The 18080-nt window shown below is 51.3% G+C and overlaps 1 protein-coding gene across 13 annotated transcripts in view; it reads left to right on the forward strand.

The window, feature by feature from the left end:
• Positions 1-17762, forward strand: part of Plekhg3 (pleckstrin homology and RhoGEF domain containing G3) — a 44676-nt gene extending 26914 nt beyond the window's left edge. For 3 of the 13 annotated variants that reach the window (XM_085830480.1, XM_085830478.1, XM_085830481.1), the window contains exons 3-19: positions 1548-1645; positions 3079-3148; positions 3427-3473; positions 3594-3744; positions 3839-3970; positions 4138-4320; positions 4492-4584; positions 4794-4880; positions 5090-5123; positions 5475-5573; positions 10017-10106; positions 10536-10574; positions 11000-11022; positions 11358-11702; positions 12205-12318; positions 14571-15990; positions 16395-17762. In XM_085830480.1, coding sequence (XP_085686606.1) covers positions 1548-1645; positions 3079-3148; positions 3427-3473; positions 3594-3744; positions 3839-3970; positions 4138-4320; positions 4492-4584; positions 4794-4880; positions 5090-5123; positions 5475-5573; positions 10017-10106; positions 10536-10574; positions 11000-11022; positions 11358-11702; positions 12205-12318; positions 14571-15990; positions 16395-17128 — 3759 coding nt within the window. In that variant the 3' untranslated portion in view covers positions 17129-17762. The remainder of the gene's footprint in view (positions 1-1547; positions 1646-3078; positions 3149-3426; positions 3474-3593; positions 3745-3838; positions 3971-4137; positions 4321-4491; positions 4585-4793; positions 4881-5089; positions 5124-5474; positions 5574-10016; positions 10107-10535; positions 10575-10999; positions 11023-11357; positions 11703-12204; positions 12319-14570; positions 15991-16394) is intronic. The other 10 variants (XM_085830479.1, XM_085830482.1, XM_085830483.1 and 7 more) reach the window with 10 other exon arrangements.
• Positions 17763-18080: the final 318 nt, after the last annotated feature.

Consider the following 18080-nt stretch of genomic DNA (forward strand, 5'->3'; position numbering starts at 1 on the left):
CGCATTAGTAGGATTGTAGAATTTCCCGTAGTTGCTTGGGGAGTGGGCACTGTGCTAGCACAGGGAGGGGCTTTAGCCTGACAAGGAGGACCTAAGGCTCTGTAGGAATTAAGCCTGGGTAGGTTCATCCAGGTTCCCCTCTCCGCTATTTCATGGCTGTGGGACCTTGAGCACGGGCACAATGCCCGGAGCCTCGGGCTCTTTGCCTGAAAAAGATTAGGCATGGCAGAAGAAAAATGTTTCATACGGTAGGGCATTTGGGGAAAGGTGACATGTGCCTTCCATCGAGGAACCTGCCTGGGGAGGAGGCAGGTGTGTGAGTCTATTAGTGCGATGCACAAAACCTGCTGACTTAAAGCACCACAAATGAATTCTCTTTCAGACTGTTTGTTTTGATTAAGAAAGTGTGGGGCTGGAGACATGGCTCAGCGGTTAAGAGCGCTTGGCTGCTCTTCCAGAGGTCCTGGGTTCAATTCCCAGCAGCCACGTGGTGGCTCACAACCATCCATAATGGGATCTGGCGCCCTCTTCTGGTGTGTCTGAAAACAAAGCACTCATATATGTAAAATACATGAATAAATAAATCTAAAATGAGATCTGGGTGTGGTGGGAGCACGCACGCTGATCCCCGCATTCTGGAGGCAGAGGCAGGCAGATCTCTGTGAATTTAAGGTCAGCCTGGTCTGCAAATGGAGAAAAACTCCATCTCAAAAAACAACAAAAAAGAGAGAACACGTTTACGTGAACACATATGCATGTGTGTATGTTTGAGCATGTGTATGAAGTGAAGATGTTCCATCTTTAAGTGGTTCTGAGGATCCAATCAGGCCACTAGGCAAGCATCTTTACCTGATGAGACATCTCACCAGCCTCTTGGCTTGATTTTATTTATTTATTTTTTTAAAGAATTATTCATTTATTATATGTAAGTACACTGTAGCTGTCTTCAGATGCATCAGAAGAGGGCATCGGATCTCATTACGGGTGGTTGTGAGCCACCATGTAGTTGCTGGGATTTGAACTCAGGACCTTCTGAAGAGTAATCAGTGCTTTTCTGCTGAGCCATCTCGCCAGCCCCCCCCCGCCCCCCCCCGCCCCCCCCCCCTCCTTTAAGATAGGATTTTGCTGTGTAGCTCTGGAGGGCCCTTAACTCAAGGCAGCTCTCATGGCTCTGCCTCCCAAGTACTGGGATTACAGACAGTCATGATTAATTTTCTCAAGTGTCCTGTGGCTGCGTTGACCTGGCTTCCTCCCATTACCTGCTTTCTGGCTGTGCCCTTATCTCTGTGAAGGACACCAGCAATTAGACTTAGAGCCTCCTTAAATATTAAATGATGTCAACTTGAGCAGTTTAATGACAAAGACCCTGTCTCCAAATAAGGTTACATTCCAAGTTGCCAAGTGGATGTATGTTTCTGAGTCAATACCTGTCACTCGGGACAGTGGCGCTGCCCGCGGGGATTGCGTCATCGCAGAGTGAGGTGTGATTTGGGGGGTTAGGTGATCAAGCCAAGGGGTGCAGGGTGTTCACACTTCTCTCCATGCAGGACTACCTCTTGAAGATCATTGACACTCCAGGACTCCTGAAGCCAGAGCAAGTCAGCGCCCTCTTTGGGAACATAGAGAGCATATATGCACTGAACAGGTATGTGCTCGGCCTGTGTTGTCTGGGGGCCTGGGGAGAACCCCTCGACGTCTGGATACACGGGCTATAACACATAGGCCTGACTGTGGCGATGGGGAGTTGAAGTCTACCCTTGCACAAGATCTTGGTGCTAGGCTGGGAGAGGGCGCCAGCTGGCCTTTCTTGGTCACATGCTTGCAGGAACGGTGTTAGGCCTTGTGTACTTGTGTGCTTCCTGTGGGTGCCTCTTTTTTTTTTTTCTATATCATCTTGCACATCTTACAGTTTATTTCTCTTCCTTCCCACGGATTCCAAGGGAACCAAAGACTCTCTGAAGGTCTGGCCTGTTACAGTGGGTTCTCAGCTTGTGGGTGGTGACCCCTTTCGTGAACCTTTGCCTCCAAATATATTCACATTACAGTTCATAACACCAGCAGAACTGCAGTTATGAAGTAGCAGTGAAAAAATTTTAGAGAGCTGGAGAGATGGCTCAGAGGTTAAGAGCACTGACTGCTCTTCCACAGGTCCTGAGTTCAATTCCCAGCAACCACATGGTGGCTCACAACCATCTGTCATGGGATCCCATGCCCTCTTCTGGTGTGTCTGAAGACAGCTACAGTGTACTCATATACATAAAATAAAGAAATATTAAGAAGAAGAAAACTTTAAAAATTTTAGAGTTGGGGTTGGGGGTCACCACAACATGAGACAGTGTATTTAAAGGGTTGCAGCGTTAGGAAGGTTGAGAACCACCGTATTAGGATATCACACAGGCCAGGCAAAAATGGCTTGATAAGCCCCTGAAGATTCAGTCTGCTGTTCTGAGACCATAGACTCTCAGACAAGGGTACTGTCAAGAAAAACAGTTTAGAGAGCAGCAGTTGACTGGGCAAGACTCTCCTTCCGGTTCTTTGCAGCTGGAGGAGTCTGGGCAGTGTGTAGTTAAGAGGGTGGGCTACACACACAAGACCTAGGAAGGCACAGAGCAGGAAAGAGGGAAACGAATGGACGGGAGAGGCTTGCTGTCTCCAGTGTATCTCAAGCGCCCCCACCCAAGCTCAGAGTGCTGAGTCTCCTCCTGTCTCTCTTCCCCCTGCACTCTCCTATCTGGGCGCGGTCTTTGCTAGTTTCCTCTCTCTCTTTTTTTTTTTCTTCTCTCCTTTAATCTCTTCTTTTGTGTGTTTGACTCCTGCCTACAGAGGAGCTGTGTCCTCTCCTAAGGTGGGTACTGGTGTGGCCCTCTTCCTCTGTTGCTTGCTGAGCATGTGGGTCTCCGGGTGTGTGTGGTGTTCTGAATATTTTCTGTGGTATTCCCGGGGGCAGGGTTTACTCAGGGCAGAAGCCGTGACTCACAGCATGACATCAAGGATAGCTGTGTTCTGTGTCTGAGGAGGTGGGCAGCGGGTATGTAGCTACAGAGGAGGGGGTCTCATGGTCTTTGTCCCCTCCCACAGCCAGCTTCTCAGAGACCTGGACAGCTGCAATAGTGACCCTGTGGCAGTGGCCAGCTGCTTCGTGGAAAGGGTAAGAGTGACTGGGTCCCCTCTCCTTGTCCTGTGCTTCTGGAATTGGAGAGCCCCAATATAAGAGGACACTTAAGCACTGAGCATCTCTGTCTAAGGCTGGTAGGTGGGTGGGATGCCAAGATGGCTCTGCAGGCTCTCAGGGATGAGAAGACTATTCCCAGGAGTTGGGAACCAGTACTACCCTAACCCCACCTCCCCGCCCCCATGTCTAGTCCTCTGAGAATCTCCCTGTAATCCTTTCCCTTTTTTTCTTTCTTTTTTTTGGTCTTTCCTTAGAGCCAAGAGTTTGATATATACACTCAGTATTGCAACAACTACCCCAAGTGAGTAATTTTGGGTAGAGAGGGACAGCTGGGCCATTTGATGAGTATGGGGTTCCTGCCCCCACCCCTCCCCCCACCAGACCTTCCCCAGATGGTAACACCCATTCCCACCCCTCCCAGCTCAGTGGCAGCCCTCACAGAGTGCATGCAAGACAAGCAGCAAGCCAAGTTCTTCCGAGATCGGCAGGAACTGCTGCAGCACTCCCTGCCTCTGGGCTCCTACCTGCTGAAGCCGGTCCAGCGTGTCCTGAAGTACCACCTGCTGCTCCAGGTAGCTCAGGCCTTCCCCCCAGGTAGCAGGCATGTGCCGGGGTGCGGGGCAGAGCCTCGGAGTCGGTCTCGCTCAGACAGCTGTCATTGTCTAGGAAATTGCCAAACATTTTGATGAGGAAGAGGATGGCTTCGAGGTGGTGGAGGATGCCATCGACACCATGACGTGCGTGGCCTGGTACATCAACGACATGAAGAGGAGGCATGAGCATGCAGTTCGGCTACAGGTGCTCTGGGCTGGGAGGAGATGGGGCTTGAAAGCAGGAGTATTGATTGCGCTGTGCTTGGCTGAGTCGGGGCGTGGTATCCGAGGAAGCCTTTGGGGTGGCATCTGTGTGAGCTTCCTGGGAACAGTGAGGCCTGACTCCGGGTGTCCACGGGGTCTTTACTGCAGGAGATCCAGTCACTGCTCATTAACTGGAAGGGACCGGACCTGACCACTTACGGGGAGCTGGTCCTGGAAGCCACCTTTCGTGTGCACCGCGTGCGCAATGACAGAACTTTCTTCCTCTTTGACAAGATACTGCTCATTACCAAGAAGCGAGGCGACCACTTTGTCTACAAGGGCCACATTCCGGTAACTATGCTGTCTCTCTCTTGCTGCCTTCTCTCCTTCACTATGGACCCTGGCTCCAGCTTCCTTCTGGCTTCAATGGGCTCTGCTGCCATCTTCTGAGACTTGTCTCAGGGTTGGGGTCCCCCTCTCTCCTGCTTAATTATCTTGTTCTCTGCCCCCTCCTCCCCACAGTGCTCCTCACTGATGCTGATCGAAAGCACCAGAGACTCTCTGTGCTTCACCGTCACCCACTATAAGCACAGCAAACAACAATACAGTATCCAGGTGAGGAGTGGCTTAGGTGAGGGTGTTCCCTGGCTGCCCCATGCCCTAATGTCTCCATCTGTAAAGTGAGATTATCAGGGGCACCTCTCCGAAGTATAGACAGAAATCCTAGCCCTCCTACTCTTTCTGTCCCTTGGTAGAAGTACTGTGTGCTGGACAGTTCTGACCTGAAATAATAAACCCAGTTCTTTCCCCTTGGGCCCTCCTAGGCCAAGACCGTGGAGGAGAAACGGAGCTGGACTCACCACATCAAGAGGCTCATCTTGGAGAACCACCATGCCACCATACCCCAGAAGGTTGGCTCCTAGGGCACACTCAGATGGGCTTCAGGGAAAGCATGACCCAGCTCCCGAGAATCTGCTGGAGCCTTTCTTCCTGGCTCCAGTGCACATTGGGTGTTGTACACCGCAGATATACAAGCCATGGCATGAAACTGTGGGTGTCCTCTGGGCAGGCAAGGCGCAGTCAGGTAATTAATTACTATATGGGTTTCTTTTCCTTCTAGGCCAAGGAAGCCATCTTGGAAATGGACTCCTATTGTAAGTTACTCTTTTCTGCCTGTTTCATCCCTAATTGCGTACATGGTTAAGTCAGGCCATATCATGGGCAAATCCTATCTAATATGTTTGCCTAGGAGCAAGAAAGATGGGGGCTCTTGCTGCCAAGGGCTGGGATCAGTTGTATAATTAGTGACATGGTCCAACTGAATGAATGGGCGTCTCAGTGCTTGAAGCAACCAGTTGTAAGAAGATGGAAGATGGGGGACCTCCAAAGAGGCATCTAGCACCATCAGGAGTTGGTGTGGGTGAAGAATATGCCATCCGGTATGGGCAGCTTCTAGTTAGGCCATTGGGGAACCAGAGACCTAATTATTTCTCTCCTGGCTACAGATCCCAGTCGGTATCGCTGCAGCCCGGAGCGGATGAAAAAGGCCTGGTCCTCCCAGGATGAGGTGTCTACCCACGTGCGCCAAGGACGTCGGCAGTCTGGTGAGGGAAGGGCTGTGTGGACAAGAACCTTGTTTCTAGGATCCTGGCCCAGGCTGGGATCATCTGCAGCGACATAGTGGGGCGCTGGTCTCTTCAAAAGGCTGGGGAGGACAGCAGGGTGGGTTGGTGGATGTCTGTGGACCGTTTTCTCCTTATGCCCAGGTTTCCCTCCACCAGCCACCTCCTGTGCCTTCTGCTCACCAGGGCTGTCCACCTGCTCAAGGGCCTGGGGATGTTTATTATTCAGGATTTGGCGTCTCTTCTTAGCCATCTAAACCTCCTTGTGTTGCTGCTGCTCAGCCAGAGTAGCACTTGGAGATCATGGGATAGTTTCTCCGTTCAGGTCTCGAGTGACAGCAGAGGCTGGGTGGGCGGAAAAACACTTAGACCAAGTGGCACCAAATCCAGACAGGAAATATTTATTTTGGGTCATGCTATTTTCCTTTCCTGGGTTTTCTTCCATGACGGGATTTGCTAATGTGCTCGTGGAGTTATTAGAATGAAGCGTCTGTTGAGAGAGAGAGAAACCTTGCTCTTTAAGTCTTAGCTCGGCCGCGATGGGGTGGGATGGGGTGTTTCTGTGATCAATTTTACCTTTTTTTTTGCTCTATTTCTCTCTAACAATAAGCCTGAGCCCCAGATGCAGATCTGGATTAAGCTGTGGTGAGGCTGGAAACGAGTTCCATGCGACAGTAGCTTGGAACAGATGCTTTTAGATTGAGAATATTGTTTTGGTTGGATTCACGGGTGTTTGGGTCATGTTTGGCCACCACCTTCAGGGTCCTTGAATACTTGGGATTGATATCTTAACTTTGGTCTTTCTGGAGCCAGGTGGTCTCTGGGGGAGTTTTCACGATTGCAATATTTGGTATTATTCCAGGTGACTCCTTTCTAGGATAGCTTAATTTGGCTATTTAAATTTTATGATTAAAAGCCTCAAACCGGGGTGCTGCTTTATTGGTCGCAGGCTTCTGTATTTCTCTTCCCTTCTGTAATTCTCTCCCTTTCCCTCTAATGGTCTCTCTTAGCTTGCCGTAGCTTAGTACTAGAAGAGTCTAGCAGTGGTAATTGTTCCAGTTTCTTTTCTGGTACCATGATAAAATACTCTCCCCGAAAGCACCTTAGGAGAGGGAAGGATTCATTCAGCTCACACCCCATTGAGGGAAGTCAAGACAGGAACTTAAGGCAGCCCCACTCGCTATTCCACATATTACCCGTGACCAAGGAACTCACTCCACAGCTGAGAAGTACAGCAGGAGCCGTGGAGGAGGATGCTTGCTAGCTGACTCTCTATGGCTCATGCTCAGATAGCTTCTTTATACAGTCTAGGGAATGGTGCCTCCCACAGTGGGCTGTGTCCTCCTACATTAATTAGCAATCAAGACAATCCCTTACAGTCCTGCCCACAGACCAACCTGATAAAAGACGGTTACTCACTTGAGACTTTCAGGTGGTTCTAGGCTGTGACAGGTTGACAGTTATTGGCAATTAGGATAGCTGTGGTATTAATACCATTGTCTATTACGACATCAACATCAGAACTTTAGCTCTAAGAGGTAGGGATAAGAGCTCAGCGGCAGAGCACTTGGCTAGTGTGCCAAGGCCCTAGGTTCAAGTCTTCAGTATCACAGAAGACAAATAGTGCCTCCCAGCCAGGTGGTGGTGTTACATGCCTTTAATCCCAGTACTTAGGAGGCAAAGGCAGGTGGATCTCAGAGTTTGAGGTCAGTCTGGTCTTCAGGGTTCTATGACCAGCCAGGACTATACAAAGAAAACCTGTCTCTAAAAACCAAAACAAAACAACAACAACAAAAAAAAACCAGAAAAGTCCCCCAAACTAGAAAAGTACCCCTTGATACACACACACACACACACACACCCCTCACACCCCACTAGCAGCAGCTCTGAGGAACAGCTCTGCTAATGTATTTAAAGCCATTGAAGTGTGTACTTTACACAGGTGGTGTATATAGTGTGTGAACTATAGCTCAGTAAAACCGTTGTCTTTCTACCTCAAGACTGTAGCTGTTCAGGATGGTTGGGAAATGAAATTTCCATGTGGCTGAGATTTTAGCCTGTGACTACTTAGAGAGTTGGCTTTTTTTATTTTTATTTTTTATATTTTTTCGGAGCTGAGGACCGAACCCAGGTCCTTGCACTTGCTAGGCAAGCTTGGCTTTTTAAAGACTTGTTAATTTTTCTGAGACATGCTTCATCCTTGGGAGCCTTCTAGAAGACCACCTTTTCCTTTTCTGGAGTTGGTGCTGCAATGCTATTGATGGTGTGTGAGCTACCAGATGCGATGGTGGCAGCACTGTGGGTGGCCGTGGCGATGGCCTGTATTTGAGATTCATGTTCATCATGACATTTCTTCCATAATACTGGGGAGTGTCCATCCTCTTGCTCCTAGCATGTTCCCTAGAGTGGCTCTTCTTTCTCTTGAGTGGTGGAGATCAGCTGATGGATTTGGAGGAATTATGTGTAAAAGCAGTCCTTGGAGTTGCAGAGAGGAAGGACTGAGACCACATGGTACAGCTTAGGTTCCCAGGCTCAGGGTCTTATGCCTCTGCCTCCTCCTCCTCTCCTTCCTCCTCTCCTTCCTCCTCTTCTTCCTCTTCCTCTTTCTCCTCCTCCTCCTCCACCACCACCACCACCACAGCTGTATCAGGCAGACAAAGCCACCGTGGTATAAGTTAGGATCATAGCTTTTAAACTCTTAAATAGTCTTAAAAGGTTTCAATGGAAAGAATAGAACATTTCTATTTCCCACCTTGTTACATTTTAAAACCTTTCATTTTAATTTAATGCCACATGTATTTCTCTCTCTGGGTAATGTGTGTATTCAAATGCTATGGCCTTCCACCATGTGTGTTCTGGGGACCAAACTCAGGCCGTCTGGTTTGGCAGCTAGTGCCTATCCTGATGAGCCCTCTTCCTCATTAAGCAATCAAGAGAGGGTAGTTGGTGCTTGCCACATAAGAATGTGGTCCTGAGGGGCTGAAGAGATGTCTGATCTTCTAGAGGTCCTGAGTTAATTCCCAGCCGCCCACATGGTGGCTCACAACCATCTATACTAGGATCAGGTGCTGCCTTCTGGCATGCAGGTGTCCACACAGATAGAGCACTCATTTACATAAAATAAATGAAAAAAAAAACCCCAACCTGTTATGGTTCTGTTTACTCTCAAATTGGGGTTTCTACTCCACCTTAGATTATTCAGTTCCAAGATAAAAGATACATAACCTTTATATTTATAAAAAGCTTTAATCAGCACTAAAGCTGGGCAGATATCTACCTACCACCGGTATCAATAATTCCGAGTTATGACTTGTCCATCTGGGCTGCTCTTAACTCTTAATAGGCTAGCCCTCATGGCCATGTTTTCATGACTCACCTGCCCCATGGCATCTCTCCTCTCCCACCTTCTCTCTCTCCTCCTCATGGTCCTCTGACCCCAAGCCTGGCAACCAAAAAACCCCTGACTATCTCCTGCCCAGCTATAGGCTGTATGCAATCTTATCACCAATCAGAGATAACTTGGGGCAAGGTTACATAGAATCACTTGGGTTTACCTGCAGATTCTCTCATCCCTGGGGGCAACCAGGCCTTGGGGGCCAGTATTTAGCATTACAACATGTATCAAAAGACCAAACCTCAACAAGGACCTCAAGTGGATTCTCCGGTCTGCACATTAAAAGTCAGACACAGCTGTGCGTGCCTCTGATTCCAGTGTTGGGGAGATGGAGGCAGAAGGATCCACGGGGCTTTCTGAATAGTCAGTCTTGCTGATTGGTGAGCTCTAGGTTCCTTGAGAGACCCTGCCTCAAGAAATAAGGTATGGCACTCCTGAGGAAGACATCTGATATTGATCCGTGGTCCTTCACACATATACAAATACATGTCCAAACATGTGTGAGCACAAAACAACAAAAGTGCATGCAATTAGGAGCCAGAGGCTGTAGTCAGTAGGGAGAGTGGTCATCTAGCATGTATGAATCCCTGGATTCACCCCTAGCTCCGTGTAAAGCAGGTATGGTGGTATGTATACTCTAGGAATCCGAGCACTTAGGAGGCGGAGACACAAGGGTCAGAGGTTCAAGGATATGCTTGGCTATCAAATTTCAGGCCAGCTATGTGAGATAATGTCTTTTCAAAAAGCAATTAGGAGTTTACTTATGTGGATATAGCTAGGGAATGTGCCACTGTGCTGGTCTCAGTGTGACCCCTTGAGGAGCAGCTAAAAGATCTCTGTAGACTTTGCTGTGACTCTAGAATTACAGAAAATCAGGGACATCCATAAGCCGTCACATTTCATCAGGCAGGGTAGAGGTGGGCTGAGGTCTCTGTAGAAACAGGATTCTCTTATCCTTCCCCTCCTGTCTCACATCTGTCTCCAGAAAGTGGTGGCACCATTAGCCTAATAGCTGTGTTTTGTGTCCTCAGAGCCTGGTCATACCCTGTTCAGCAGGGCAACACTCCCCAGCAGGCAGCAAGGATTCGAGATGCCAGGCCTTAAGGGCCGTAGAAAGTCGGGTGCGACCTCTGCTTCCCGGCCTGCATGCTAAGAGGGCTTGGTGTGGGACATAGCTATTGTGCTGCTGCCGCTGCCTGTCACAGAGGTAGAAGTGCTTGAGGTAGAAGCGTGGCTAGTGGCTAGTCGGTCTGAAGTGGGTAGCATGGGGTCCATCTTTTCCAGATGGCTCCTTAACTAAGGCCTTGGCTGGCATGCTAATACAAGGACTGAGCAGTTCACCCTGTGCTGCAGAGAGGCAGAGGTGGCTCAGGCCCCACCAGGGGGCCTCGGTAACACTGAAGAAGGCTTTCTTGAGGCTGGGCTGGCGGGGCAGGGGCAGCTAGAGTGGACTTTGAGCTGGTGATGGGTCGGTGATGCATTGAGCTTGGGACCCAGATTAGGAGCAGCTGTTTCTTGGCCTGTGCTAACTACCTGTCTGTGTTCTTCAGAGCCCACCAGACACCTGCTCAGGCAACTGAGTGAGAAAGGTGAGTGTGGGGGAAGAGCAGGCAGGTCTCCCCGGGCTTCCTCGGTGGGGTGGGAGGGCGAAAGCAGCTAGGAACCTGGTTAGGGACTGTGGAGAACAAGCTAGAGGGAATTTGACTTCAGTTCTTCACCCCTGCTGTCTGTAGAGCCCCATGTGTTTCCTCCCACCCCACCCCACCCCCCAGTCCCGTACACTGTGCCCTTTCTTCCATTGTGATAGGAGCCTAGCAGCTCACATTGGCTCTGTGCTGGGCTCCTGAGCTGCCAATCATTCCTTTGAAAGCCAGGACTAGGTGAGGGGTCCGGCAGTGTAGGAGCCCACATGAGGCTTCCCCAGGGGCTCTGGTCTCTCTAAAAAGGCTCTTTCTTTCTCTTCTTCTTCCCTGCCCCTCTTACCGCGTGTGCTTGGACCCTGCGGTGGTATCAGCAGCCAGAGCAGCGGGAATGAAGGTGAGTCAGGGGCTCCAGGTACTGGAAGGAGGGATTGTGGGTGGCACTGTCCAGACTTCTCCCCTGGGGACCCTTTCGTACCCTCTTCCTTACAGCAGCACCCCGTGGTGCCCTGCTTGGCCTGCGTCTTCTCATTTTTCCCTCTTGGAGTATATAGGCTTTTGGGGGGGGGGGTGGACCAGATCTCAGCCTTGCCACCATAAAACACCTCACTTCAAAGAAAGCCAGGATTGGGCATTTAGGAGTAGATTTTTCTACAAAGCCATTTCTAGCCGCCTACTGGAGGGGTTGCCCACAAGGCAGGTGACAAGGGGGGGCTCTTCTGCTCTGAACAGCATGCAGGCAGTGCTGGAGCCCTCTTGGACTTTGGGCAGCCAGCCCATGCACAGAAGCAGCAGCCAGAGGCTGAGAGGGCTGCCAGGGAAGAGCTTGAGGAAGAGGAGGAGCTGGTGGAGGAGGAAGAACAGCGGCAGCAGAGCTTCCCGGGCTCCCTGGAGGGCCTTGCAGGGCATGATGGCAGCGAGAAGGTGCCTGGGCCAGAGCTCCCGGGCTCGGAGGAGGAGGAGGAAGAGAGTCTAGCAGTGGCGGAGCAGGTAGCTGACTTTGCCAGCTCCCTGCTGGCCGCCCTGCACTGCTGGCACTATCGGGCCAACGCTTTACTTTTCTCCCGGGGTGCTATGGTGAGGTGTCTCTTTGATCTCCCTTCTCCCTTGCATGGTACCTGGCATGTGCTCGTCCTTCCCGTGTCCTTCCCACTCTCCCCCCTACACCATCCCCTCCTTCCTGCCGTCAATACTTAACTCACTCACTGTCACGCCCCGGTGAGCCCCTGGCATGCACTGTTCTAGAACTGGGTACCCACTGGTACACTACCCCCTGACTGGGACTAACGGGGTCGGGGAGGGAGGGGAAAGCCAGCATCCATTAAGTGTGAAGGTCAACTGACTGTGCCTGTACGTAAGGGACGGTGGGTTGGGCTTTTCTAAAACTGCACACTCTGCAAAGATTTCTGTGGGCCCAGGCCTGGCAGTTCAGGTTATTTGGAAGGGCTTGGGCACAGAACTGGCTCGGAGCTGGAGGTGCTGCCTGGACCTCCTTGGGATACAGGAGACACTGTCCATGTTGGATTGGAAAGTGGAGGGGACCTGTTCTCAGTCGTAAGCTGACTTCTGTTTGCTGCAGGGGAAGAGACACAGGGAGTCTGAAGGCTCTAAAGGCTGCAGAAGGCCCAGTAGCCGGTCGCCAACCAGTGCGGAGAAGCGCATGAGCTTTGAGTCTGTTTCTTCCCTGCCAGAGGTGAGCAGTCAGCAAGTGAGAGGGAGACGGTACAAGGTAGCTGGAGTCCAGAGCTTGAGATCTACAGGCAGGTCTTTGGGGCACAGGCTGTCTCACTGGGTACATGGAACAGGGACTCCCACTTCCTGGCCCTTGCTCCTTCCAGAGGCCTGGACAGCCTAGAGGTGTGTGGTTTGGCAAATAGTCTACCTGCTTCTATGAACTAAAAAAAGGTGACCTTCACTGGGCCTCCTCAGACAAGCTGCCTGTGTAGGCCCTAAGGCATGTCCTGTACCACATCTTAGCTGCCTAAGTAATACCTGGGGCCACCTGGGCAAAGGGCTAGAATGTGTGTATCCACTGGGGGGTAGCTTTTGCAATTTTCTCCTGTTCCCCACAACCGCTTCAAAAGGAAAGAGGCATGGAGAGGCTGCAGAGCGAGCAGTGTCTGAGGGCACCTAACTCCTTTACTGTCTCAGAGTTAGAAGAGCAAGGTCAGGAGCTCGACCCCAGGCTGAGTCTCAGCTAGGACAGGGCTGAGGACCAAGATGACACTAGATAAAAATGTAGCTGTCTACTTAAGCTGCTATAACAGCGTATCTTCCATCAAGTGTTTATAAACACAGGAATGGGTCGTTCAGAGCAGTGAGACCGCCAAGTCCAAGATGAAGGCACCTCCAGCTGGTTCGCTGTCTGATCAGGGTTCCCTCTCTGCTTCAGTCACATTGTTTCTCCTCACAGCAAGGAGGCTTCCTTTAGCCTCTTTTATGAGGCATAAGTATGGAGGCCCTGTGGGGAAGTCACTTCCTAAAATCCCTGCTTGTTCATGTTATCACAGTGGACGGCAGGTTCCAAGCTGAATTTTCTGGAATCTCATTAATGATTCAGACCCTGGGAGTTGTACTGTCAGGAATGATGATGGTGTGTGATAGTATGTGACTTTCTAGAGTCTACTCCCGTGTTATCCATTGTGCCACTAGCCCACTCAATTTTCTAATAACCATATTAAGAAATACAAAGAAGCCGGGCATGGCGGCACATGCTTGTAATCTTAGTACCCAGGAAGAGGAGGCGAGAGAATTTGATATTTTAAGGCCAACTTCAGACACATAGCAAGTTTGAAGCCAGGGTGGGTTCTAAGAGAACCTGTCTCAAAAGAAAAGAGGAAAAAAGTGAAATTCATTTTAATACCTTATTATACATAGCCTACCAGAGCTAAAGTAAGATTATTGATATTTTGTTTTGTACAAAGCCTTCAAAGATCTGGATGTATCTTACATTCCTCACAGATTTTGATTTGGACTAGCATCATGTCAGAAACTCAGTCGGAATGGCTGGTGGTTGCTGTGGTGGGCAGCACTGGTCTAGACCATAGGTGCAGCCCAGGTTATGGAGTCAAGTCTGATGCTTCCGAAGTTGGCGTCTGCACGGGTCTTCTCCCAGGAGACTGCTTTGGGAGGATACTTGTGTGGGCCAGTTTACTAAGGCTCAGATGACCACGTGGTCAGTGGGGGGTTCTCCTGTTGCCTTTTTTCCTTGCCCATCTGTTGAGCATATGCAGTGATGCTGGGCCCACAGGTGCTGAGGCAGGTTGGCTGACAGGAGACAGAGACAGGTAGAGACAGACAGACAGACAGCAAGACAGAGAATGTGTGCATGTGTGTGCTTTATAAATTTTGTAAGTGCGGGGGGTGGGTATGTGGTGATCAGTGAATAGCTTGGGCGTCAGTTCTCTGTATCCCCAGTCCTGTGGAATCTGGGTATTGAGCGCGCCTCTATCGGTGATTGGAGTTGAATTGCCCTCTGGCCCTGACCTCATGGAATCTTTGCTCCCTTGGGGAAGTTGGGATATGGTTTCATAACTGCTCAGCCCTGGGTTTGAATCACAGAACCCTGAGTTGCCTTGACATCAGGCAGTGGCTATGTATATATATATATGGGACCCCTGGGAAACTGGATTAGTGTCTGGCTATGTTAGATGTTTCCACACTAACCTTAGTTCCCAAGCAGGTTGCCACTGAGAGATGTTAGAACCCTTCCTCATTCCTAGTGTTCTTCTTGGGTGTGAGGACATGGGTCTATCATCAGCTGCAGGGTAACTAACGGGATGAATGGGCCTGGGGCCCTGCTTTTGAGTCCTGTGCATTCTGATTGACTTTGTCCTGAGCTGCATACCCTCTACCTGGTCTGAGAGCAGGCCATGCCATCTTGTCCCCCAAGCTTTGGGAAGGAACCCCGGTTCCACCCCTAATATGTTCTCTGTTGCGTCCCAGGTTGAGACAGATCCTGAGCCTGGGACCGAGCAGGAGGCCTTTACTGCCTTGGAAGGTCCCAGCACAGAGGAGATGCCTTCAGACCCAGAATTTCCAGAAGCCCTGGAGACACAGCTTCATGCCCCCAAGGGGCTACTAGGAGTGGACAACCCAGCTGCTGTGGTGGACTTTGTGGAGCCTGAGGGGTCTGAAGACCTTAAGCCCCTGAGTAGTGAGGAGGAAGAAGAGGAGGAAATGGAGGCCGCCCAGGAGCCCGAGAGCCTCCTGCCACCCTCTGTGCTGGACCAGGCCAGTGTCATTGCTGAGAGGTTCGCCAGTAGCTTCTCTCGGCGGAGCAGCCTGGCAATAGAGGATGGCAAGTCCAGTGGCCTAGGGACACCACGGCTTATCAGCCGGAGCAGCAGTGTGCTTAGCCTGGAGGGCAGTGATAAGGGCCTAGCCCGATGGAGCAGCATCGGGGACTCCCTCAGCAACCCACCCACCCCAGAAGTGATCATTGGTGCAGACATGGTCACAGACAATGGCCCTTCTGTCAATGGGACAGAATCTCCAAGTGCAGGCTCAGGCTGCCCCACGGAACAGGACAGATCTTCCTGTAAGAAAAAAGAATCAGCGTTGTCTACCCGAGACCGTCAGCTGCTGGACAAAATTAAGAACTACTATGAAAATGCAGAGCACCATGATGCCGGCTTCAGCATCCGTAGGCGGGAGAGCCTCTCCTACATCCCTAAAGGACTGGTGCGCAGCTCCGTGTCCAGATTCAACAGCCTTCCCAAGCCAGATGCAGAGCCAGCAGCTCCAGTTGGGTACAAGAGGCCGGGGAGTTCTCGTCCAGCCTCATGGACCTTGTTTGACCTTCCAGGTCCCAGGACAGACAAAGGGGACCCAGCTCCTATCACAGATGCTGAGTTCCGTCCATCTTCAGAAATTGCAAAGATATGGGAAAGAATGGAGTCTTCAGAGAGAAGTCCACGGACAGGGTCTGGCCAGAGCCAGGCCAATGGCTTTGAGCTACAAGAGCCACTGTTTATCTTGGAGGAGCATGAACTGGGGGCCATCACTGAGGAGTCTGCTGTCGCCTCTCCAGAAAGTGCCTCCCCCACCGAGCAACCCAGCCCAGCCCACCTGGCCCGGGAGCTCAAAGAGCTGGTAAAAGAGCTGAGCAGCAGTGTCCAGGGGGAGCTGGTTACCCCACTGCACCCCCGGATTGTGCAGCTCTCCCATGTGATGGACAGCCATGTGAGTGAGCGGGTCAAAAACAAGGTCTACCAGTTGGCCCGCCAGTACAGCCTCCGAATTAAGAACATCAAGGCAGCTAGGCCACATCTACAGTGGGAAAAAGTCACTCCTGACCGAGAGGAGCAGGTCCCTTCCATTTCTGGCCTGCCTGAGGAAGCTGGAGAGCTGTCAGGGGGCAAAGGTATGATGTGGGTAGGGAGCTTGGGGTAGAAAAACCATTTAGCCCCAGTGCTTCTGGGGGGAAATAACCTCTAAAGAGGTTAGACCATGCGAGGGCTGGACTCCAAGCACCGCATGGTATACAGTGAGCCTTGGCACTGCAGGGCCAGCCTACTCTCATGATCATCAAAGCCTCAGTCTGTCCTGTCTGCCCTCCTCCCCAGCTCTTCCAGTTGAGCAGAGGGAGTTTGGAGAACAGGCCAGGGGCTCATGTCATACAAAGATGAGAGCAGAGGGTCAAATGGCATTTCTCTTCCAGTATACCCCAGTCCCCACATACAGCTGAAGACGGTTTCCATCTCACCCTTTCCGTCTCGAATCTTCCTTCACAGTGGTTCACGTAGCTTGCTCTCTTTTTTTCTGCAGCCAGGAGGAAGCCTGTGCTATCCCTCCTCAGCTATGAGCAGCTGGTGGCTCAGGAGCATGGCACATCCAAGTCTTCCTCTGCTGTGGAAACCTCTCCACGCCGTTTCTCCTTCAGCCCTTCTGCTGTCAGCCCAAGAACCACCTCACCTGGGGCTCGGTCCTCCTCTCGGAGCCCCCTCAGCCCCTTTGACACCGAGACCTTCAATTGGCCTGATGTCCGGGAGCTCTGCTCCAAATATACCTCCCACGACAAGGCTGCTCAGGTCGAGAGCAGCTGGCCCCGTAGCCTGCTGGTCAACAGGAGTCACTCCCTGCCCGAGAACATTGTAGAACCTCCCATGTCTGGCAAGGTGGACCGCTGCTGCGGCCTGAACACCAACAGGCGCCTGGGAGATGGGGAGGCCTCCCAGCCTCCACCTCCTGAGTCTCCTCCCCAAAGCCAGCTGAATGGAGGTGACGCCCTGTATGTCACCGCAGACCTTACCCTGGAGAACAACCAGCGTGTGATCATTATGGAGAAGGGGCCCCATCCTAGCTCCACCGTGGGGCCAGAGGAAGACAGTGGGAAGGAATCAAGTTCCCCAGTGGCTTTGAAAGGACAGGGCCAAGGTTTCCAGGCGTCTGCAGAGTACCAGCCCAAAGAACACGGTCCCAGGGACTCAGCAGACACAAGCAAACAGGGGAGAGTGAGAAACCTGAGGGAGAAGTTCCAGGCCTTGAACTCTGTGGGTTGACTGACTCCTGAAGGAGAGAACAGCCATGCGGAGGTTGGAAGGACCTGGCATGCTCCCCCCACACCCACACCCCCTAGGCTTGGCTCATTAAGGCTGATCCTCCATTCTTCTGGAAGAGTGGTCTGGGAAACGCGTATGAACTCATCTGTTACCTGTGCTGGCACCACCCCTCCCCTGGGAGGTCCCAGGATGACTGACTTTCCTTAGGTCCAGATGAGCCACTTACCTTCTCTGTAAATACTTCTCTGATAAGAAGCCAACTGTTTTATTTAAGCTTATCCTGCCCAGGGAGGGCGAGCACTGCCCTGGCTTTCCTTACTGGCTGGCCACTGCCCGGCTGAGAACCCAAGGGAGAGACCTAGGAAGTAGCCCGGGCAGGCTTTGCCCTTTAACTGCCTTGTCATAGGACCCAGGCAGGAATGAGGCCAATAATTTATTGCTTTACATCCTGTGGTTGTGTGTGTGTGTGTGTGTGTGTGTGTGTGTGTGTGTGTGTGTGTGTGTGTCTTGTAAAGAATGTAACGGACTTAGTTCAGGTACTCTTGAAGGTTGTCTTGCTGGCCCTGTGGTGGTTGCCAATGGACACACATTTCATTATTTACCTATGGTGTAATAACCACTGCTGACCAACCAACCTGTGTGTGGCCTCCTTCCTGGGGACGTGGATGCTCTCTCAGATGTCCAGGCACAGCAGACAAGATAACAAGGGTGCTCACGGGTCAGGTGGGGTACAGAGTGTGAGGTGGGACCTTGTTCCCTGCCACGTTTGCCTCTGTGCATTCCTTTGTTCACCCAAAGCGTCATGTTCTGTCTCGGGCGAGATTCCCACATGGGAGCCTTGAGTTCTTTTCCCAAAGACAAAGTTAGGAAAAGCTGGAGCCGACAGGGGCGAGCGGAATCCTTCAGATAAACGGGGTTTTCTAGGGTCCAGTGCCTTCTACTCATCTCTCCC

This window comes from Mus caroli, unplaced genomic scaffold (assembly GCF_978045245.1).
Source record: "Mus caroli unplaced genomic scaffold, Mus_caroli_1 scaffold_14, whole genome shotgun sequence".
In the NCBI taxonomy this organism is placed as follows: domain Eukaryota; kingdom Metazoa; phylum Chordata; class Mammalia; order Rodentia; family Muridae; genus Mus; species Mus caroli.